The 24,020-nt window shown below is 43.3% G+C and overlaps 2 protein-coding genes across 8 annotated transcripts; one reads left to right on the top strand and one right to left on the bottom strand.

Moving 5' to 3' along the window:
- Positions 1-1,126: 1,126 nt before the first annotated feature.
- golt1ba (golgi transport 1Ba) lies at positions 1,127-8,870 on the bottom strand. Of its 2 annotated transcripts, XR_004608982.1 has the most exons (6): positions 8,720-8,863; positions 7,999-8,090; positions 6,894-7,072; positions 5,233-5,314; positions 4,108-4,293; positions 1,127-2,589 (listed from the first exon to the last, which is right to left on the bottom strand). XR_004608982.1 is itself a non-coding variant. In XM_034526384.1 (5 exons), the coding sequence occupies exons 1-5, from the start codon at positions 8,742-8,744 to the stop codon at positions 2,551-2,553; spliced, it is 417 nt and encodes a 138-aa protein (XP_034382275.1). In that variant the 5' UTR covers positions 8,745-8,870; the 3' UTR covers positions 1,127-2,550. The 2 variants fall into 2 exon arrangements, 1 of the variants encoding a protein (XP_034382275.1); XM_034526384.1 differs by lacking the exon at positions 4,108-4,293 and having other exon boundaries at positions 8,720-8,870.
- A 72-nt stretch (positions 8,871-8,942) lies between these two features.
- recql (RecQ helicase-like) lies at positions 8,943-23,790 on the top strand. 6 transcript variants are annotated; one of them, XM_034526489.1, is made up of 17 exons: positions 8,943-9,098; positions 9,433-9,490; positions 10,195-10,278; positions 11,284-11,502; positions 11,593-11,772; positions 11,946-12,052; positions 12,406-12,604; positions 13,595-13,761; positions 14,041-14,122; positions 14,488-14,636; positions 17,666-17,783; positions 17,867-18,005; positions 18,100-18,191; positions 18,490-18,706; positions 19,539-19,668; positions 21,603-21,731; positions 22,378-23,790. In XM_034526489.1, the coding sequence occupies exons 1-16, from the start codon at positions 9,057-9,059 to the stop codon at positions 21,696-21,698; spliced, it is 2,079 nt and encodes a 692-aa protein (XP_034382380.1). In that variant the 5' UTR covers positions 8,943-9,056; the 3' UTR covers positions 21,699-21,731; positions 22,378-23,790. The 6 variants fall into 6 exon arrangements, with proteins under 6 accessions (XP_034382380.1, XP_034382376.1, XP_034382378.1 ...); XM_034526485.1 differs by lacking the exon at positions 21,603-21,731; XM_034526490.1 differs by lacking the exon at positions 8,943-9,098 and having other exon boundaries at positions 9,138-9,490.
- Positions 23,791-24,020: the final 230 nt, after the last annotated feature.

Here is a 24,020-nt window from a genome sequence, read left to right as displayed (position 1 = left end):
AATGTCTTCTTTTGTTTGCCGATGTTAGGTTTGTCCACAATCATGTTCCAACGCTGCAGCGGCTCTGGTTCCTGTCCTTTTGCTGCATGTCGTCCCCTCTCTCTCTCCCCCTGTACTGCATATCACTCTCTATACATTAAAGGAAAGAAGACCTAACAAATATGTCATACACTGTTGATAACCCACCAACATCCAAATATCCACTGCAGCCATTACAGATCATAATTGTAGATTTAATTGCAGTTAATATTTTCTGGGACACATCATCTGCCACTGTTTGAAAAAGACAAACAGATGCCTTAGGCAATTACAACTAAATTGAATTGAATGTGATTTATCATCAACACAAAGTAGTTCCTAACCTTCATCAACTTTGATGACGCTGTCTCGTCTCAAACATCCATCTGTGGGTATCTTGGCATCCCATGGGAGAAATGGTCTCTGGGGATGTTCATTGCAACTTTTAAAGTTGTTGTGCTCCCTCTGTCCAATAGTTGGACCATAGTGGCACTACTGGTTAGGGGTCACCAGAACCTTAGAGTGCATCCTATGGAGTACCTAAATATCAATACCAGAGGAACTGGCCAGTGCCTTTGAGATGTAGACATGTGACTAATGAAAGGAAAGACATATTGAGGGTCAGTTCCACCACAAGCTTCTTCCCTGAGCAGCAGCATAAATCTCTTTTGGATCTATGAGCTTGATGAAAACTCTAAAGTGTTTTTTCTGTTGTTCCTGATCCGATGTGAGGTCAAAGGTCAGGGATGTTGTATGTGTATAGATTGTAAAGCCCTCTGAGGGGAGTTTGTCATTTTTGATTCTGGTCTATACAAAATGAATAATCTGAATCGAATTGAAGTTGACGATTCCCATCATTTGTGATCTGTATTCAGTGTGTTTGTCCACATTCTCATGCAGGTTTTATTCTGTCGTCTGTATCTTGCACCAAAGTGATGGATGGGAAGACGGATTAGCTCCCATCATCTACTGTAAATCTATTCTTTGAACAGTTACTTTAAGGTCCTACTGCTTGAAACATATGCAACTATATAGGTGTTGAAACTTCAGATTTACAGTGTATGTAAAGAGTCAATGACAAGACAGGAATAAATGACCAGAAACAAGATGGCAGATAGAAAGCAAATTTCCATAATTTATTTACAAAAGTGCCATACAGCAAAACATTGTCATCTCACAGGAAACTAACTCTGAGCACAAAAACCCACAGTTGACTTCATTTATTCAGTTCCTGGGATGTGGGGACTGATGTCTGTAATACAGAAGAATTTTCTCCCACAAAGAAAGAAAATATCTTAACATTTAAAGGTCAAGAGAGAGAGAGAGAGAGAGAGAGAGTGTTTAAGGACATTCATTCATCAAATGAATAAGGAGAGGACTAGAGGTCTCATGAAACAAATGCTCATTTACATAGAAAAGCTCTGGAGGTCCACAGGAAAAAGGTGCAGCTGCTTTAGTGTAAGTACATTTCTTTACACACAGACTTTGACTGCTCTAAACCCCTGATCGGAATTCTTCAAGTGAGAAACCAGGACCATACAAGTAATGTTATGTCCATAATGGCATAACTCTACAACAAGTTGGTTTCATTAGTTTTGGCTTTCATAAGACCCAAGTTAAAATAAGCCAGAATTATGCTTTAAAGACAAATGGTGTTATACTGTGCTGTTATCAGACAGGACACCATGGTACACATTTGCTTCTTGAATGCACTCAACCTTAAGTTTGAGCTACCTTGCTTGCTACTGCCAGTTAGCAAACCAGCTAGCTTGGAGAGCTTTTGTGACCTTCAACATTACCAATGAACTGCACCATCCATGTCATCAGAAAAGTTGCTGTTGCCACTTTCTGGTGTAGTAGGAGTCTTAATATCAATAGTAACAAATACTAGCATGATCTCGTAGCCCCTCACTATTTATGAAATAAAGCCCAGATCATTCGAAAAAGTATCCATACTGAAATATTTATAAGCCAACTGTAAACAGAAATGACAAGAAACAAAAGGGAAAATAATAAAATGGCCACACTTGGTATTCAAATAGCTGACAGGTGTCACAGAAAATCTGCAGACACAAACTGTTGGACCTAAAAACCTTTTGTCCAAATGAAGTCAAAGCACAGGCACAGAAATGTGGCAACATGGCAAGCTGTCGGTTCACTTCTCATCCTTGTGGAGGGTCAGTGGTTTGTTCCATAGAGTAGGAAAGTCACGTAGACAGAGTGTTGCATCCTCCATTTTTGTGCCAGATGCACTCAACGGTGACGGGATCAATAGCATTGATATATTTATTGTAGTGACCTTATGAAGTCCATCCTGTAGTAACAGACTGGTGGTGCGACGCTCTGATGAACCTTTGATTGGTAGCACTGACCAGTGGAATGGCAGACAGACAGAGCAGTCTTTGCCGGCTGGAGGGGGGAGGAATCTGAACGTATAACCTCAGCTGCTGTAAATCAGCCCAGTGGGAGATGGAGTTGCTTTACAAAATCTGCTGTACTCAAAAAGCCTTCTCTGGGTACAAAAAGTCACTGTTATACCATGGTGTTGCTCTCGCCCACTCTGTCCACATACTGGAAGAAAAGAAAGAAAGTGTGTTTAGTGTCAACTGGTTGCTTTTTCTCTCGTGTATACAGCATGAGCTGACACACAGACGATTAGGAGGAAGCAGTTTATAATGGAGAGCATGCATGACTTAAAGGGACACACCACAGGTGAACAGGACAAACAGAATCACTGCCTATATGTATTATAATTATAATGAGATATATATATCTATATCTATATAGATATAGATATATATATTAATATTATTATTATTATTTCTTCATTCTTAGAAAGGGTGTCATTTCTATTAGGGTGTCTTACATCTGTCGAGGGACCGGACCAAGAGATGAAAAAATAGCCTCTTATTAAAAAAAACACTGACTGTGAGTTTGAATATTTAGTTTTATGTGGTTTTATTTTAAATACTCTTACTTCGGTCTACTACTACTTTTAAATAGACTGAGGGATCATATTGGACCGTCGGTAACTGGTTTTCCTCTTTTTTCTCTGGCAGATAGTTCTTTGTTTCAATCGATTATAGCTTTTCCAAAACCTTGACAATAACTTGGGGGTTCCCCAAGGATCGATTTCAGACTTCCTTCTAAACTATATAAGTTATCAGGGGACACAGGATCTCTTTCCATAGTTATGCAGATGACACACACATTTACATGGCAGTGTCTCTTGACAGGACCAATTTATTCCCCTTTTCAATGTATTTTAGATATGAAAGTTTGGATGTTACAAAATGTTTCACAGCTCAACCAGGATAAAACTGTCATTTTACTCAGGTTCTAAAGCTCAGAGAGAGAAACTGGTTGCAATAATTAAACTCTCTAGGACAAACCCCAAGCCAACAAGCAAGAAACCATGGTCACGTCCAAGATCTGAACTTCAAGGTATATTTGGGGTATGTCACTAAATCTGCGTTTCATCACCTAAAAATATTGCTAGAAGTGCAAACATTTCTCTGGACTACTATAATGCAGGAAAACATTACAGCCTGGTCTACCAAACTGATCTAAATCAGCTCCAGCTGAATTTGCAGCCCGAGTGCTGAGCAGGCCCAGAAGAAGAAAAGTCCTTATAGTGGCTGCCAGTCAGTTTTTGCATGTTGATTGTTTTTAAAGCACTTCATGAATCATATATGTGATACATATATGAATTTTGAGGTATTATGCTTAGAGCCGCTGGAACAGTCTGCCCGAGTAGCTGAGAGAAGTGTGAGAATTCTGAAATGTAAAACTTCCTTATTCAGCCAGGCCTTTGATAAAGAACGGTTTGAAATTATTCATTTACATATTTCATTGAATTTAAGTTGTTACATTTTATTCTATTTCATTGTTATTTTACTAATCTCTGGTTTATAATACATGCTGCTTACTACTACTACTGTTATTTTAGCTTTAAATTGTATTTTATTAAATTTGTATCATTTGATTGTCTTGCATGCATTGGTGTCAAATTCTTCAATTGTTGATTGTCTGTTGTTTTGATGGACCACACTTGTTCTGTCTTACTTAAGCACTTTGCACTGCACTAACCTGTATGAAAGGTGCTATACAAATCAAGTTTGACTGATTGATGGATTGGAAAGGTGTCTTCTGCTGGTCACTTTGCAGGTAGTGACGGTCTCTTAAGAGCCCCCAGTCCAAAATAGAGGAAGCTGTCATAGTTCTTCTCAACCAGGAAAGTCAAAATGAAGTCAAGACGCTCTTTGAAATGGACACCTGGTCAAGGCAAAGGTCAAATATAAGCTTTGTTGAAGCTGTATAAACTACTTCACAAAGAGACATGATTTGAGATCATGGCATTAATGTTCTATAGTAGATCACCCTGGGCGTCTGTGGCTCGGTGGTGAGCAGGGTCGTCCTTCAATCAGAGGATGGGCAAATGGGCAAACCCTAAATGTCTCCCGTAGCTGTTCTACAGTGTGTGAATGTTAGTTGCTGCTAATGTGCAGGTGGAACCTTAGCTCCTCCCATCAGTGTGTGAACGGGTGAATGATGTCATGTAGTGTTAAAGCGCTTTGAGTGGTCGGAAGACTAGAAAAGCACTGCACAGGTTAATTCACCATATACCTCGCCGCTATACCAACAGTACCTATTTTTTGAGGACACACAGATGAATACTACATTTGCTTTCAACACAAAATCACTGATTTCCCTTTGTAATTGAATCTTGGTTTGCCTGTGGTGTTTGCCTTTAAAGCCAAATGAATTAATGAAGATTAAAAAACATCTTCCAAAACAAAGGTCTATAGGATTTCCTTTCTATCATGAGCTACATGTTTTTGGAATATTTCAAAGCGTATTAAAGTTAGCATGCAAGGGGAAATCGGCAGTGACTGACCACGACTGCTGATTGTCCTCAGAGCCTTACGAAGGCTTTAATAAGAAACAGACAGAAAGACATTCACCTCAAAACAAAGCTTCCCACACATCATGGTCGGAGCAGAACTCTGTGCTACAACAATGTGGACTTAGAGACCAGATGACCAGATTTTGAGTCCCTTGGATGAATCCAAACTACATTTACAGGCAGTGTTTCTAATCCAGATAGCATTAAAGCAGCTGTAATGTGCAGGAGCTGAACTATCATTAGATCGGAGCAGTTTGGTGTGGTGTTTGAAAGCCATACAGACTGCTGCAGGGCTGGGTAATACATACTGCACTGATGAAGGGCAGGTTCAGGATGGAGCCAAGGACGGGTATTCTTCTGATGAAGCCCACCACAACTGGGAAGAAACCCCTGGATGGGATGAGAGGGAAGGAGAGAGTGGGGGAGTTAGTCAGAGCCCTAATAAAGATAACTGCATAGAAAGAGACCAATAATAACATCTGAATATTCAGTCATAAATGATTTTCACTCAACACTAAAGCTATCTCATTAAATAAAAACAGCCTTCTGTTCCAGGCTCTTCTGTTCTGTAGATGGTTATTATTTTTGAGCTACAAATGTCTGTCAAATGCGAGCAATCCTGTGTTCCTGTAATGGTCATGACTGTTAGAGGAACACAACCAACCCTTCTCTATCAATAACTCAATTTAGGGACTAGAAGATCGTGTGAAGGATGAAGGTCATGAAGATGGGCAGGAGTTCTTAACCTTTTTGACCTTGGGGCCCAACTTTTCAAGTACAAAGTGGCCCGGGGCCCATTCCAATAGTAACACTGTATTGGTTTAACTAATTGATCTTGATTTGTATTCAATAACTAAATCAAATCCACTTACAGTTGAACAAGCAAAAACATGATGCAATGTGATCATCACAAAGACATTTGTTCATTATGTGTATGTAAACCTGCACAACAACAACAACAACAACAAGACGCCCAACAGGCAAACAATTCATGGAACACATCAAGCTAATGTAAAGGCTCAAGTCAGGCTTATTAACACAAAAACTACAGAAAAAAGGAGGCACTCAAATAAAACTGAGAAATAAAATATATTATGTGGTAATAAAATGGATACATTGAAAATAATACGTTTCAAATTAAATAAACTGTAAATAAAATGGAATAATGTGCAAATGAAAAGATAGCCTTATAATCTGCGAATGATATGCTTCAGCAGTATTCGGGTTTGCACGGTAGAACCGGAAGTTGCTCTTCATATCTGTGACAGCTGGAGTTGTCACGACGGACGTGTTCTGCATCTGGAGCCATTTTCCTTTCTCTTGGAAAACCCCCCGAGCGCTGATGTTTAGTCTCGAGATGCCGCTTTAGCTTTGAGGCTTCAGTGCTGAGTTGGTATCGTTAGCTCACACTCCACACACTGGGCTCTGCCTCGTGACCTCCGTTAACAAAGCCCTACTTAGTGACTTGCGCAAACATTTAGACTTTCGGCTTCATGTTTTGGTTTTAAAAACTTCTCCATAACTTTCGCTAACGGCTGGCTGAGTGTCTTCTTCTGCCTATTGGAGCTTGTAAAACAACCGACTGACGCACTACCGCCACCAAGTGGTGGGAAGCTATATTGTAACTGAGCGTCTCCTGGATGATAGTAATATCTCTGTTGTCTTTAATTTATAACGTATGCAGTCCCGCGGCCCACAGGGGCAACACTGAAAGTTGTCTGCGGCCCTCTAGGTGGTACTCGCAGCCCCATGGTTAAGAATCAGTCTCAGAGGACCTGAAGGCTTGACTCAACTTGACACTCATAGTCCCATCGTTGGCCTGTGGAGGGTAGAAACAACCCACTGTAATGTCCATTACACACTTCTTTTTACCTGCAGTGATGAGCTTCAGTGGGAGGTTCATACCCTAATCCCAGTTCCACACCCACTGTGCCATGTCTCAACTTGTGCTACCTTTGGTTCCTCTTACCTGAACAAGAGGAAAAAGCCATAGACCTCCAGCACAACTCCGATAATGGGCCAGCCAATCAGCACCACAAACACACCTCCCAGGAAGAAACTGGTGGCCTTCATCTTGTGCTTCTGGAAGAAGAAGCGGAAGGTCCTCTCCAGCCCGATGACAAAGGCAAGTCCAGCAACAAACAGGATCTACAGGGGGGAAAGAGGGTTGTTCAGTATTAGAGTGGTTCAATATTGGTCCTATGAAACTGAAGGAACAACCCCACCTAACAAACTAACCCTGCTGATGTCATGTAAACAGAAAGTCTGCATTACAAAGTGGGGGTGTGAAGTTGAAAGACATCTTAGTTAACATGGCACGGAGGATAGAACAAATAGATTATAGTGAAATTGCATTATGGGAAATGTAGGATTAAGTGATTTTGGAGTTTAATCATAACAAGGGGCTTGTCAGATGAAAGACTGGGGGTTCTTTCTCTGATGAACTTGAGCTACGTTGGTAGGATGTTTATCCTTTTGTATGAATACATGTCCCATCGTTGCACATTACTAACTCTAGTTCTTCCTCAGAGTCTTTGTGCTTTGTCGCCTCACAGATTTACATGGATCGTGGTTTTATCTGGACCATGGTCCTGCCCGACACCTACTGCTGTTATCATTATTATTATTAGTTGCATTGCAATTAGTATTGCCAATACCATTACTGCTTTTATTATCACTGTAACTTTTTCATTATGCCTACTACTCTCTTTATATTAATATATATTATCATATACATTGATTGTGTTGTAACTCTGTCATCTTGTTTATTCTGTACACATGACATCTATTGTACTTTTGTCCATCCTGATAGAGGGATCCTCCTCTGTTGCTCTCTATGAGGTTTCTTCCCTTTTTTTTTCCTGATCCAATGTGAGGTCCTGGGACAGGGATGTCGTATGTGTACAGATTGTAAAGCCCTCTGAGGATAATTTGTCATTTGTGATGTTGGGCTATACAAAATAAATGTAATTGAATATCAGTGTCCGCACCAGCTGATATGAAGAGGAGAAAGTTTCACCTGTACGTTTCTCAACAACACATATAATACTAGTTAAGTTCAGTGGAGCACTCACGTTTCCAATAGCCAGGAGTGCTTTGTCAAAGAACAGGATCATCCCGAAGAAGAGGAAAAACACGCCGAAGCCTGTTAATCCCATTCCGATCTCTGCAGGACACACACATACAACAGTTTGTCACTCAAGTTTAGAGCTGGACATTCTTTGCTGAAATATGATATCTGAGGCCTCATTGTACGTTTAACTCTGAAAGACAGTGAGATTCACATTGCTATGTATACAGATGGACCTCCATCGGTCCATCTGTATCTGAAGCTACTCAAAGCTCATTACTACTTATAATTCATACATTTCTGTCATATTCATTAAATGTGTTGTAACTCTGTAACGCTGTTCATCTGTACACATGACATCTATTGCTTCTGTCCATCCGGGGAGAGGGATCCTCCTCTGTTGCTCTCCTGAAAGGGTTTTTTGGGGAGTTTTTCCTGATCCGATGTGAGGTCAAATTTGTAATTTGTGATTTGGGGCTATACAAAATAAACTGATTTGAATTGAAAAGCTTTTTAAACAAAACAACTGCATGGACGTCTGCTAATTTCAAGTCAGGGGTCTCCAGACTCAGCTGTTACTTATGACACGCCATAGCAGATACAAAGCTAAGTTTCCTAGCACTGAATGTTAACTGCTAGCTAGTTAGGCAACTGCTGCAGCTCAGATGAAGCCGGTTTCATAGAGAGGAGCAGCCTCCAGAGAGGGTCAATGTAAAGGGGCTTACTTTGGGAGTCCGTGAGCGAAATCATCTTGAAGCCGAATAAACGTGTGAAGATAGAATATAAAACAATAAATACTAAAGTAGCATTCAAGTACACCTCTGAGAATGATTTGGATGACAGCTGCCACTGCAACAGCCACGTCTTCCGGAAACACACCTTGTCGTCATATCAGCTTCCGGAATAGCGCCGTGTCGCATTCAACATGGCCACTTTACTTAAACGCCTTAGTTCTTCATAAAGTTCGCTACTCTATTCTCATAATACACATAACCTAAGCTTCTGCAATACTGCTCAGTATATTATATATACGGTTGCTGTAACACTCACCTATTAGAGTACATGACAAGAAAATATACTGAAAACGATTTCAACTCTCGAAAGGTGTTGTCAATTTCCACTGGGCATGTATCTTGAATGCAGCTCTTTTTTATAATGGGCTAAATGTACCCTGTAAAACTTTGTCAGGCGCTGCTGATGTGGACTTGAGTTGCAGGGTATGCTTGCTTTGAATCGGGCCTTCTGGGTTATATATCACGCATAGACGACATACGTTATATCAATTAAATATATTAAAAAACGATCCATGGTTAAAAGTGTGACAATCCTGCAGCAGGAACCGGCATTGTTTGGCATCCTGGCAGGCGGTGCACAGGGTTAAATGTGCTCCACTCCAGCCGGTGCGGACTGACTGATGAGCTTCTTCTTTATGCTATAGCAACCTGAAGTGTACCTAGTCCTCAACAGGAACGGGGCCTGGACGGAGCCGCTGACTGGTTTGTCATATGTATTTAATGCCTTTTCAAAGTCTTGTCCCAGACGTCTTAGCAGCACTACACAGTGGGAACATTGTTAAAGGAGCGAAGCTTTATCGAGTTAGCTGGAGAGGGCAGTGCCGATGTTAATTAACATATCAGAGGTCCTGGGACAGGGATGTCGTATGTGTACAGATTGTAAAGCCCTCTGAGGATAATTTGTAATTTGTGATATTGGGCTATACAAAATAAACTGAATTGAATTGAATTGAATTAACACGCTAGGTTCACTTGCTGCCCTCCGGTGTAACGTGTGCAGCGGTCTGGTCTTCGTTACGTTAGCTTCATGTTAACGCGACCAAACGGGGCTCAGAACGGGACTTGGACACTATTTATTTCGGCTCACGAGAAGTAGCTTTGTCCTGGTTCCACTGCGTCTTTATGGGTGAACGGGCAATGAGAGAACATATGAATGTTCCAGTACTGAAACCATGTGTGTACAAGTCAAATGATTGACTGTAAACCACCAAAATAAAGTAGAAGTAGGCTATTCTCTTACACTAGAGTCAGGTGAGCACCAGTATTATGTGACGTGACGTCTAGAGTCAGACCCCAGTGTGAGCCTCTGAACAACCCCCAGCTAGTACACACCAGTTCTTTGGGAAAAGAGAAGGAAAGGTTCAAAGGGAACAACATTTCATGGAACACGCCTTTCTGTCTCACAGGGAATCATAGCAACGTCTGTGAAGATTGGCTCCTTTCCCAGAAAATCAGTCTGAGAGATATGGATGGAGATGGCAGAACTAACGGTAGGTCTGTTCTTTCCAACTCAGTGTTATTTGCATGAAAACTGAACCAAACCTCATCAAAGACCAGATGTGCCAAGATGTAAACGTCCACACAGTTTGCTGTGATCATCCCGCAGTTGTTATTGTATGAGAGGAAGTCAATCTAATGGGGACTGACCACACCCTGCCTCCGCTTTCCAGGGACACTAGGGAGGCCTGCAGGTGAGAAGGAATGAGATCATTAGCGGTGCGGGTGTGAGACCTGATCGTCTCCTCCTGCTCCCACTACCAGGAGAACCCCAGTGAGACATCTTGCTTCACTAGAAACACCCCGCCTGACAATTTTAAATACTACCTATTATCATTATTAGGGTTCTGCATGTTTGCCTTCATTCAACAGTTGTAGCAGAGATGCAGTCAGGAAATGGAGAGGGAGAGGTGTATGACCTGCTATCTCCAGATGTGTGAACAAACGCACCCCTTCTCAAAGCAACTAAGTCCAACCAATCCAAGCCTGACTCCTCCCAGCTGCTTATCTGCTGTTGGATGGTCTTTGTTGACTGGGGATGTCATCATTTGTTGCCCTTCACACACCGGGACTGTACCGATGCCCAAAAATATAGCCAACATCATAATAATGAGGCAGTTCTTCAAACAAACAGCAGCTTGTAATGGTCTTCATGTCACTCCAGTCTGTGAACTGATGGGATGAGAAAATATTTTTATTTATTAAATATATTCTGAAATTGGCCTCATATGGGAGTCCTGTATGCATGCTGTGGTCAGGTGATCTCAGGATGTCCTGATTTATGAGATGATGTCTTCACCTAATTCTCTCTCACCATACACAATACAGGATTCATGGCTCAAGTTTGTGGATTATGACTCAGAGGAACATGTATTTAACTTATTCAGAAGTGAGGAATTTGTACATCTACCTCATCTCCACTCTTGTCCATGTCAACAGCCATATCTGCTCGGAGCCATGGTCTCTAACGGTGTTCTGCCGCGTTCCTTCCTGTTCAGATGTGCAGGCGGAGCTGGACTCTGTGGAGGCGGAGCTGGAGTTGGTGGAGCTGCAGATCACAGAGCTCCTGCAGAAGCAGACTGAGCTGACGGGTCGTAAAGATGCACTGCTGCAGCGACTAGAGGATGTCTGTGATGCTGCACAGCCGTCATCCTCAAAGTCATCTGGAGCTCATCCAGTGCTAAGCAAGCAGGAGATGCGGCTCTATGATGGAATAGGTACTCCACACACACTTCACGTATGATAAAACTGCTTAAGAGTCACTAAGGCTGTATGGTAACTTGGTACTCTGTCTTGATGTTTGGTAGATTTCCCATGGTCCAAAGAATTGGAGCAGCACCTGAAAGACTCGTTCCATCTCTCCACATTCAGACCGCTGCAGCTGAGGGCCATCAACCTGACCATGTCAGGCAGAGATCTGTTCCTGGTGATGCCCACAGGAAGAGGAAAAAGCCTCTGCTTCCAGCTTCCTGCAGTCTGCTCCAAGGGTACACTGACACACACATCATAATAATAACTTTATTTATATAGCACCTTTTTACAAGAACATTGATTACAAAGTGTTTTGACGGACAAAGTGTTGGATCTGAGCCCCTGTCCTCACACTGCTCATGCTCGTACAACACTTCCAACAAGTAATCATACCACATGCTCTTGTCAGGTTTTACATTGGTTGTCAGTCCCCTGGTGTCCCTGATGGAGGACCAGATCATGTACCTAAAGTCCATCGATGTGCCAGCAGTCATGCTGAATGCTTCCAGTAGCAGGGTAACCACTCAGAACTGTGTTCTGCTTAAGTATTTTCCTCCAGCTCACCTTTCAGTTTATTGATCTTCTCGTACGCTACAGAACTAGTATAATAGCAAAGATGTTACATTTATATATGCACTGAGGAACTCCCTCTATTGAAGATTAATCAGTTATATTACACACAGTCTCACATGAGGGGAACAAACTAACACACATTTGTTGTAGTTTGTCAAAATGGGGTTAGAAAACAACTTTCCAAATGTATTTACATTTGTATGGATAATATTAATGTTTTGGTGTGAAATGTCAGTTGTCATGTTGTGAAAAAATTAACAACCAAAATGTGTTTTAAAAAAAAAAAAAAATTCTAGGAGCATGCCAAGACCGTCATGGCTGGAATGACAGATCCCAAAGCCCCTTTCAAGCTGCTGTACGTGACTCCGGAGAAGATCGCCAAGAGCAAGCTGCTCATGTCCCGTCTAGAGAAAGCCCACAACGCAGACCTGCTGAGTCGGATCGCAGTGGACGAGGTTCACTGCTGCAGTCAGTGGGGACATGACTTCAGACCAGGTGACCAAGGCAACCTCACTAACCCCATTCACCTCAAGTTCAATTCAGTTTATTTTATTTTGTATAGCTCAAAATCACAAATTACAGATTTTACAATCTGTACACATACGACATCCCTGTCCCAAGACCTCACATCGAACACAAAAATAGAAAAAAACCATTCACGGGGACAAAGTGAAGAAACCTTCAGGAGAGCAACAGAGCAGGATCCCTCTCCCCGGATGGACAGAAGCAATAGATGTCATGTGACCAGATGAACAGAGTTACAAAGTTACATAAACACATTACATGAATATGACAATGTATGAATAATGAGTAGAAGGCATGGACCACGATCCAGACCTCCACAATCCATGAAACAGAAGGAGGAAGAGAGCAGGGTGGGGTGGGGGATACGGAGGCAGGAGGCCGGCCCACCAGGCATGAGGCATCGCGAAAGAGGCCGGACTAATAAGGCCAGGCTCTTTCGGCAGGAGGCACAAAGAAGGAGGCAGGGCCATAGGGAAGGAGGCCAGGTCCAGGCCAGGGGCTGGATGCAGGAAGTGGGGGCAAGGACCAGGACCCAGGACCAGCTCCAGGCACAGCCAGGTCCAATGGACCCTATGAGGCGAGAAGGCACAAATACTCTGGGGAGGAAATAGAGTTAGTAATGTGCAATGAAGAGATGTAAAGGAGAGAGAGAAGAGGAGAGAGGAGCTCAGTATATTCTAAAACGTCCCCCAGCAGCCTATAAGCCTATAGCAGCATATCTAGGGGCTAGTGTTGAATGCAGCACTAAGCAAAGACACATTAACAATATCCAACAGAGAGGTGCTAATTAAAGGGAAAACATCATTAAGCAGCCTCGTTGGGATGGGGTCTAAGAGACAGGTAGACGGTTTAGAAGTAGAAACCGTTGAAGACAATTGGTCAAAGGGAGAAAACCCAAGTACGAGGTTTGTTTTCAAGGTTGATGAAGGTGTGTGTGTGTGTCTGTGTGTGTGTGTGTAGATTATAAACTGCTGGGCATCCTGAAGAGGCAGTTCCCCAACGTCCCCCTGCTGGGACTCACAGCCACAGCAACCAGCAGCGTCCTGAAGGACTGTGAGAAGATCCTGTGTGTGCCAAAGCCAATCACACTGTCTGCGTCCTTCAACCGGACCAATCTCTACTATGAGGTGGTAACCATGGCAGCTGTACTCTGACACACACCCACGTGTCAGCCACACCTGCTTCCTATGCAAACAAACCGAACGTCTTAGTCGCTCACATGATCTCTTGTGCTCTTTCTCTGCTAACACACCTGTCAGACCATCCAATCATCTTACTGCCTTGCATCTGCTTACAAAACATGAAAGACCGTCCCAGTGTTTCTCCATATTCAACCTATTGTGATCTCTACTTGACACCTTGATCGAGACTGTGACGGTGACACTAACTGTCTGCTTGTTTCTCAGGTTCGTATAAAAGATTCTAACTATGATGCATCAATAAGTGACGTTGCCTCTCTGATCAAGAACAGATACAAGGATCAGTCAGGTGTGTGTGTGTGTGTGTGTGTGTGTGTGTGTGTGTGTGTGTGTGTGTGTGTGTGTGTGTGTGTGTGTGTGTGTGTGTGTGTGTGTGTGTGTGTGTGTGTGTGTGTGTGTGTGTGTGTGTGTGTGTGTGTGTGTGTGTGTGTGTGTGTGTGTGTGTGTGTGTGTGTGTGTGTGTGTGTGTGTGTGTGTGTGTGTGTGTGTGTGTGTGTGTGTGTGTGTGTGTGTGTGTGTGTGTGTGTGTGTGTGTGTGTGTGTGTGTGTGTGTGTGTGTGTGTGTGTGTGTGTGTGTGTGTGTGTGTGTGTGTGTGTGTGTGTGCGCGCACACAGAGCAGTCATACTCCATATTCCCTGATGTGTGTGCCATAGGGATCGTGTATGTGTTCTCTCAGAAGGATGCAGAGTCGGTGTCCTCTGTGCTCCAGAAGAGGGACATCCTGGCCTTCCCCTACCACTCTCACATGGAAGCCGACGATAAGTCTCAGGTTCACCGCAAATGGACCTCCAACAAAATCCAGGTATTTGGGTGTGGCGCATCTCCTGGTATCCTGGGGGGTGAAACATTGAGCCGAGATTTGTTTCTTCTTTGGTTTATGGTGACTAGAACTGATCCCAGTGCTGTCAATGGTTCAGCAACCTGTGCACAAAGTGTAGGAATGTCTACGCAGTCCCAAACATTTGTTCAAAAACAAGTTCTGTTTAGTCTGACCAACAGTCCAAAACCCAACAAGATTCAGTTTCAAATGATTCAGGTCTTCACACTGGAGGAGGTAGAATCAGCATTTAAGCTTTTTTTAATTACACAGATTTTTCTGTTGATCAACTAATCAATTAATTGGATAATTGTTTCTGTATTACACAGACATTGTAATTGTAAGGACATGCAGGAGGTTAAGAGAAGAAAGGAATAGGGCTGCACCAAATATCCTTTCAGCATCATCCGTGGTCTCATTGCAGGACGTGTGCAAACAACGTTATTACTGCTTGATACAAATGTCTTCCGTGATGTATCCAGGGCATCCCAATAGTTACCTGTAGACTAGGTAGACCCACTGTTCCATTATTTACCTAAAATATTTGTACTCTTCAAATGATGGCAATGATGGCTCAGTGGGAGGATCCTCTCCCCAGTGCTGGCAAACCGGCTCTAGGAGGTGGTCTTGTAAAGGCCCGGGGTCAAGGTGGTTCGCGGATCCTGCTGTAAGCTTTACAGTACCCCTCAGCCAGACCTCGCTGCTTCCTGGGACCGTGGATTTGGTGGCTGTCCTCATTGCGAGAGGTCTGTGGTGATGTCGGCAACCCATTTGACCCGCCTTGAATCATAAGCCGCAAATGTTTACCTTGTGTTTTCAATTCAATTCAGTTTGTTTTATATAGCCCAATATCACAAATTACAAATTATCCTCAGAGGGCTTTACAATCTGTACACATACGACATCCCTGTCCCAGGACCTCACATCGGATCAGGAAAAACTCCCCAAAAATAACCCTTCACAGGGAAAAAAGGGAAGAAACCTTCAGGAGAGCAACAGAGGAGGATCCCTCTCCCCGGATGGACAGAAGCAATAGATGTCATGTGTACAGAATGAACAGCATTTACAAAGTTACATAAACACATTACATGAATATGACAATGTATGAATGGAACTCCAATCCATGAAACAGAAGGAGGTAGAAAGGCGGGGGGGCGGGACGATCAGCAGGGCCAACGCGGGTGGCCGGCTCACCAGGCATCAGACACCTCCAGGTCCAATGGACCCTATGAGACGTGAAGTCACAGTTAATAAGGTGCAATGGAGAGATGTAAATTCATCCATAAGGAGACAGAGAAGAGGAGATAGGTGCTCAGTGTATCCTAAAACATCCCCCAGCAGCCTATAAGCCTATGGCAGCATATCAAGGGGCTGGACCAGGGCAAACCTGATTCAGCCCTAACTATAAGCACTATTAAAGAGGAAAGTCTTAAGTCTATTCTTGAATGAGGTGACTGTGTCTGCCTCATGGACTGAAAGTGGAAGCTGGTTCCATAAAAGAGGAGCTTGATAACTGAAGGCTCTGGCTCCCATCCTACTTTTTAAGACTCTAGGAACCACAAGTAGCCCCGCATTTAGTGAGCGCAGCTCTCTAGTGGGGCAATATGGTACTACAAGCTCCTTAAGATATGATGGTGCATCACCAATCAAGGCTTTGTAGGTGAGGAGAAGAATTTTAAATGTGATTCTTGATTTTACAGGGAGCCAGTGCAGAGCAGCTAATACAGGAGTCATGTGATCTCTTTTCTTAGTTTTTGTGAGTACACGAGCTGCAGCATTCTGGATCAACTGGAGGGACTTAAGAGACTTATTAGAGCAGCCTGATAATAAGGAGTTGTAGTAATCTAGTCTGGAAGTAACAAACACGTGAACCAGCTTTTCTGCATCTTTTTGGGACAAGATGTGCCTGATTTTTGAAATGTTACGTAGATGAAAAAATGCAGTCGTGATTTGCTTAACGTGGGAGTTAAAGGACAAGTCCTGATCAAAGATAACGCCGAGATTCTTTACAGTGGTGTTGGATGCCAGGGAAATGCCATCTACAGAAACCACATCACCAGATAATTGATCTCTGAGGTGTTCAGGGCCAGTAAAATAACTTGAGTTTTGTCTGAGTTTAACATCAGGAAGTTGCAAGTCATCCATGTTTTTATGTCTTTAAGACATTCTTGAATTTTAGCGAGCTGGTTGGTCTCCTCTGGTTTAATCAATAGATATAATTGAGTATCGTCTGCATAGCAATGAAAGTTTATGGAGTGTTTCCTGATAATATTGCCCAAAGGAAGCATATATAAGGTAAATAAAATTGGTCCAAGCACAGAACCTTGTGGAACTCCATGATTAACGTTGGTGGTCATTGAGGCTTCATCGTTTACAAATACAAATTGAGATTGATCTGATAAATAGGATTTAAACCAACTTAGTGCGGTACCTGAAATGCCAATCGACTGATCCAGTCCCTGTAATAGGATGTCATGATCAATGGTGTCGAACGCAGCACTAAGGTCTAATAATACCAGTACAGAGATGAGTCCTTTATCAGCACTAAGGTCTAACAAGACCAGTACAGAGATGAGTCCTTTATCTGATGCAATTAGGAGGTCATTTGTAATTTTCACCAGTGCTGTCTCTGTGCTGTGGTGTTTTCTAAATCCTGACTGAAACTCCTCAAATAAACTAATCTAATGTAGGAAGTCACACAACTGATTTGTGACTACTTTCCCAAGGATCTTAAAGAGGAAGGGAAGGTTAGAGATTGGTCTGTAGTTAGCCAACACCTCTGGATTAAGAGTGGGCTTTGTTTCTGATTACATTGTTTACTGGAGCACCAATTGTATTATTTAGGCCCTCATTTTGCTCTCAAAGTGCACATGGTTGATGCTTTCAACTTAACAATGTACAAAGTCTAGTATTTCTTCATATCACATTATACATTGCTGTTTTTCAAATAGTTTGCATCCCTACAAAAGATGATAAGAGCAGTATGTGTGGCTGCCCTTGTGTTGTCCTTTTAGGTGGTGGTAGCCACAGTGGCGTTTGGTATGGGCATCGACAAGCCTGACGTCAGGTTTGTCATCCACCACACCATCAGTAAGTCCATCGAGAACTACTACCAAGAGAGTGGACGCGCAGGTAGACACCGCTTCACTCCAATCAGGACAAAGTACTACTTGATACTGGTACAGCTCAGTAAATGCCTGTCTGTGGATCTCCAGGTCGAGACGACCGTCAAGCAGACTGCATCCTCTACTTTGGCTTCTCTGATATCTTCAGGATCAGCACCATGGTGGTGATGGAGAACGTCGGTCAGCAGAAGCTGCTGCAGATAGTGGACTACTGCCAGAATGTTGACAGGTAGCAGCTCCTCAGTACGTCACACGGTGTCAGAAAGGATGGCTTACGCACCGGGACTTGACTGTCTATTGCGACTCGTGTTTTCTGTGTGAAGGTGTCGGCGCTCCCTCATGTCTGTTCATTTTGACGAGGTGTGGGACGATGAAGGATGCAACCAGATGTGTGATACTTGCCGCCATGCAAAAGGTGCGTGTGTAAATGGTAAAAGGACCTGTACTTGTTTATCTCTTTTCTAGTCTACCGACTACTCAAAGCACTTTGACACTACATGACATCATTCACCCATTCACACCCTGATGGAATTGGCTAAGGTTCCACCTGCACATCAGCAGTAGCTAGTGCCTTTCCCAAAGGGCTAGTGGAGCCGGGGATTGAATCGCCGATCCTCTGATTGAAGGACGACCCTTTGTTTTAATAGAAATCTTGGTTGCATGTGTTCTTTCTAGATTTGGAAAGTCAACTTTTAACCTTTGTATCTCTCCAGACTACACCACAGTGGACATTACCCAGCATGCCAAGCAGGTGGTCCACATTCTAGAGCTGGCAGCGTCAGCGGATGAGAAGCTGACTCCTCTGAAGCTGGTGGATGCGTGGATGGGCAAAGGCCCAGCCAAGCGCAGGAAGATGATCCACACCACCACCCTGTGTCGGCTGCAGGCTGAAGCTGTGGTTGTGATGCTGCTACTGCAGGGATACCTCAGGTGACTTGTCATCTTCTCTTGTTTCTTTTATGTCTTTGCGCAGATCTGAGTGCACTTTTGAAATGCATTAATATATATATATATATATATATATATATATATATATATATATATATATATATATACGCGCACACACACACACACACACACACACACACACACACACACACACACACACACTCTCACACACACACAATCAATAAGGGGTGGAAGGTATAGAAAGTAAAGCAGTATGAATATTAACAACACCGTGCTGACCAGTAGAGCCTAAAGATACTCCGGTCAGTCTTACACACACGTGCCACCGCATGATGGCCCAGAACATAACATCAGATACATTGTGTTTATTATTGTTGTGTTTATTATTGTGTTTCATCCCCATCATGTTGTTCAGCTCAGTGACCACTCAGTTGACTTGCATGGTGCGTTCAAGCTCTACAGTGACATTTTAGGAAAACCCAATATACCGTGACATGTCATGGTACTGTTTGTCTGTTTTCCTATGATGGTACTGGCCAAGCTTACTCAGAAGTTGATTTTTCTCTGGCTGACTGGAATCCGTTTTTACATTCATAGAAATGGATTGTAACTGATTCACAGTACTGGTCAGCTGCTTTAAATGCACCGTGAAGCAAACACAACCATGTTTAGTCCAACAAAGGTTGACCCTTGGTACTTAACTTGTACGGTAACGGTAACCTCAGGCGGCCAGGCTTTGTAGACGACACAGAGAGCTTTCCTCTGGACATGGACCCTCTCTGCTGTCACGTATACAGGACTAACAGGTTAAGACTGTCTGACGTTGGCATCTCATTTTGTGTGGTGACTTCAGAGAGGATTTCAGCTTCACTCCGTACACCACCTACTTCTACATGAAGCTGGGCCGCAAAGCTCCTCTGCTGAAGAGCCAGACTCACACACTCAGCATGAAGATGGGGTCAACAGGGACGGGGACTGCTGTGGTGAGTAATGCTGATCATATATACCAAACGTATGTTCGACTCTATCTGATAGAGGGCATCATACGCATGTATTGCCTGAGGAGGTTAACTCAAGTTCACCATAGAAGACTTTATGAAATAATTCAACTTTTCCACAGTTGTCTCTCTCCACTATTGGCAGTCTAGTGACTTAGTGAAACGTCTACAGCACACTCTTTATGTCCTGTTGTTCATTAAAAAGCTCTCTTTGCTTAAGGTTGGGTAATAAAAAAATAAAAGCACAACTACTTACCAAGATTGGAAATGCAATAAAAGTCACTGAGAAGCTTAACAACTACATGTAGCCAGATTGAATATGTGGTGGTTTGACCCTCTAATGGTGTTGAACTGTTTAAGCCAAGTGTCCCTCCACCACAGCAGGAACAACCTCTCTAATGCCACAGCCCTGCTACTAGTTAAAAATACATGAAAAGATGAAATGGCCCACAATACAGTTGACATACTGTCGGCTATATTGTCGACAATATGTAAGTTGAGTCGTTGTTACTACATTGAGATCGTGTTCATTATTCTGGGGACCAAAGAAGAAGCTCTGAGTTCATCAAGTTTTGAGGGGACCTCATCTTCTCTTACGCAAGGCGCACAAAGTCTGTCTCGTAACAGATCCTGTTTATGTCCCAACAATCTTTTAATAATGTTCCTGAAACAAGCATGTTCTTGGGCCTCCTAACAGCTTATTAGTATTAGTATTATAATTCTTGTGAGAGATGGGAGTGGAGAAAGGTAGAAAACATTCAGGGTAGGTCAGCTGAGTTAGTTATTTTGAAATGTTACTTGCAAATGTGGAACGTTGACTCTAATTATATTTGAGTTAGACCACAATGCTCTCCAGGTGAGGTCTCTGGCCCTATGACCAGCTGCATCTCAAGCATATCTGAAATCACTCTGAGAGGAGTGAGATTTAAAAATAGTTTTGTGGTGGCATTTTTCTCACTATGTACAAAATGGGCAATAAGTGTTATAATATTGCTCAACCCTACTCTATATAGATACAAAGTGTATTAAAGTGATGCAACAGTGGCATAGAGCCCGGCTGATCCTGTGGTTGTGTACTCGTCGATGTCTTTAGTGCTCCTTCCAGTCCGCTCTCCTCGTCACGTTAACATGTTGTCTTTTACTAATTGTTTCTAGATGTCCATGGAGGTAAGTCCTGATTGACTGAAGCTAACTGTTGTGACTGTACGCTGGTAATCCTAGTTGGATCTGTAAGAACGAGAACCTTCACACCACTAGCACACAGCTCCTGATCATTGGCATGATGATGATTTCACAGCTGTTCCCAAGGTGTGAGGCGTCTTCATCATCTTCACAGTATTACGGCTAGCAGTCACAGAAATGAATGATTCAAGCTCACTCTTAACAAAGTCCACTTACTATCCTATCCTGTTTCCAGAACTTTAAACGCCTCTCGTGGTCTTCATCCTCATCATCATTTCATGCCTAGATCACGTTACAACTGAGACAACTTTGATTTCCAGATGAAGACTGTGAGATGTGTTTAAAAAGCTTCTAAATGTGGTGTTCAGACCACTTCAGAGAGTGTGTGTGTGTGTGTGTGTGTGTGTGTGTGTGTGTGTGTGTGTGTGTGTGTGTGTGTGTGTGTGTGTGTGTGTGTGTGTGTGTGTGTGTGTGTGTGTGTGTGTGTGTGTGTGTGTGTGTGTGTGTGTGTGTGTGTGTGTGTGTGTGTGTGTGTGTGTGTGTGTGTGTGTGTGTGTGTGTGTGTGTGTGTGTGTGTGTGTGTGTGTGTGTGTGTGTGTGTGTGTGTGTGTGTGTGTGTGTGTGTGTGTGTGTGTGTGTGTGTGTGTGTGTGTGTGTGTGTGTGCGCGTCCCCACGTCCCCCCTCGTGTAGGTCTTTGAACCTCTCCCCAGTAAAGACTGTTGTTAATGACCTGCAGGTGAACGCTGTGGTCAAGGCCAAAGAGGGAAAGAGATCAGTTCAAAGTGGTGGAAGCGGCTCTGTGTCCAAGAAAGTCAAGACAGACCTCCCCTAAGCCCCCACCATGTCCAGAAGACAAGCTGCCAAAGTACAGTCCCTCATTCTTTACTACTGCATGGCACTGTCTACACTCAGACAGTCTCGGGTGCTGGAGGAATCTGTGTTCGTGTCATTTAAATGCTTTGATGAAAGTTGTACATTATTAAGCATGAAGTCATCTAATTGTTCCTAACCAGCAGGCTTGGGCGATAAACATTACTGGCATTGTGTGCTCGTCACCAGCGGTCTAAAGATAGAGATCCACAGTCTGAACATGTTCACACAGCTCACTGCTTGTTTGTCATTCATGTGGTCGTGATCTAAACTATCCTGTAAAGGACAAGCTGTTACTGTCAGGAAAAGTCTGCAAACTGTCATTTGCCTTTTCCTTCTGCTACTGCCCGGTGTCACACGGCTCGCTGGTGGCATCAGTGAGGAACAGGAACAGGACAAACCGGGTCAGATCTGCATTTCCTTTAAATTTTAAATTCTAACAGAAATCCAATTAGCAATTTAACATTATCGCCCAAGCCTATTACTCATGCTGCTGGCCATGCTTCCACTAACATCACTGACTTCACTGAGAGGATACTTTCTGTTTGCATTGCATATTACTTGACAAGGACAGTAAGTAATGAATGTTATGGTATGTTTCTCCTGTTGTTCACTGACACAAGGCTGTCACATGCTTACAGGACACATCAGCCAATGAGGAGGAGTGTGATATGACCTTTGACCACATTGACATGGACCACAGCTGTCCCCCACAACCCAGACAGAAAGTATTTAAAGACCAGAGAAACCAGTCCAGGAAGCAGACAGACAGAGCACAGAAGCAGCTGACGGACCAACCTGGAGAGGAAGAGGAGAGCGAAGGGAGCTTCATCTCGCCTCAAAGTGGAATTGAGGTTGACGTTGAAATAAACATTATAGATAACAGTTATGGTCATAAAACACCATCACATCCTGTTAAACATTGTTCCAAACGCAAAGCCACCACCCCTCAGAGAGTTAGGAGCAAACCCCGTGCTGACACGGCAGCAGCTGTTCCCCTTCCAGGCCCAGGTGAGGACACAGCCGCCAGCTCTCCTTCCCACGCCTCCATCATCTCTGAGACTGCAGCCGAAGAGCTCTGTGACCTGAGGAACTACTACAACAAACAGCTGAGGAGGATTAACCACATTTCCCATGAATACCTGGGGCAGCCCTCAGAGCCAGGGATGCTGTCATGTATCAGGGAGCCCCTGAGGAGCCTCCGTCTGCCCCGCAGGGGGAGCATCGCCCAGACAGCTCGCAGCCTGTGGACCCGAGTGAGTGGCAGGAGGAAGCTGGTTCACCGCTGAAGGCAGTGTGAAGTTCCATTTAATGCACATCAAGAATCTCTGTTTGTGAATAATCTTCATGATTCGTTCAGCGAAATAATCTTAACAAATGTAGAGTAAGAACCTTAGGACCTCCACCACTAAGCTCAAGGAGGACTAGTGACTAACTCATTTAGACTCTTAAGACACGTGAAAGCTTCTAATTTCACCAGATGGGTATTTCCTGATTTATTTTATATCACATGTAAACGTTTACATCCCTCCAGCTTGTGTTTAATTTATTTCACACATCTAACCAAAAACACAAGGAACAGGAAGTGTACAGATGCTGACTTGTTTCCGGGTTTTAGGACTGCAGCTTTCTGAAACATGAACAGCTGGTGTTCTTTTGAAATCACAAAGGTTCTTCTTGCTGACCCAGTTAAAGAATCCACTATGTGAAGGATTTCACCATGTCAGATCCTTTTGCCTTCCTCATGTGACGATGTGAGTTGTACTGTCTCCATTTCCTAGTGTGGACTATAAACACCCAATGAGGTTGACCCAACAGGTTCTGATGAAGCCTCACCCGACCTCGGACACAACTGGACTAAATGAATATGAATGATATGACGAGCTTGTGATATCCCCCAGAGACAAAGCACTGTCAGTTTATTCTTCTGCTGTATGCTGGTTTCATGGAGCATTTCTTGAGACCTGGTTCATGTGTTGACTGTCGGATCTAAACTTGGTAAACTCCTCATACTCTGTGTGGTGATGTCAGTAATAAATGTCATTTCTAGTGTGTGTGTGTGTGTATTACTCACGTTGCGGGGACACATCTGTTTACACAGTCACATTGTGGGCACTCACCATTCTTTGGGGGACAAAATGCACATCCCCATAATGTCAGGAGCCTTGGTTTAGGGTTCAGGTAGGGTTAAGTCTAGGTTCAAATTAAGGGTCAGGGTTAGGTTTATTCAAGTAGCAGTGATGGTTTGGATAAGTCTCCAGGAAATGAATGGAAGTCAATGTAC

Source organism: Cyclopterus lumpus, chromosome 23, assembly GCF_009769545.1.
Source record: "Cyclopterus lumpus isolate fCycLum1 chromosome 23, fCycLum1.pri, whole genome shotgun sequence".
Classification (NCBI taxonomy): domain Eukaryota; kingdom Metazoa; phylum Chordata; class Actinopteri; order Perciformes; family Cyclopteridae; genus Cyclopterus; species Cyclopterus lumpus.
This window is presented reverse-complemented; position numbering and strand designations above follow the sequence as displayed.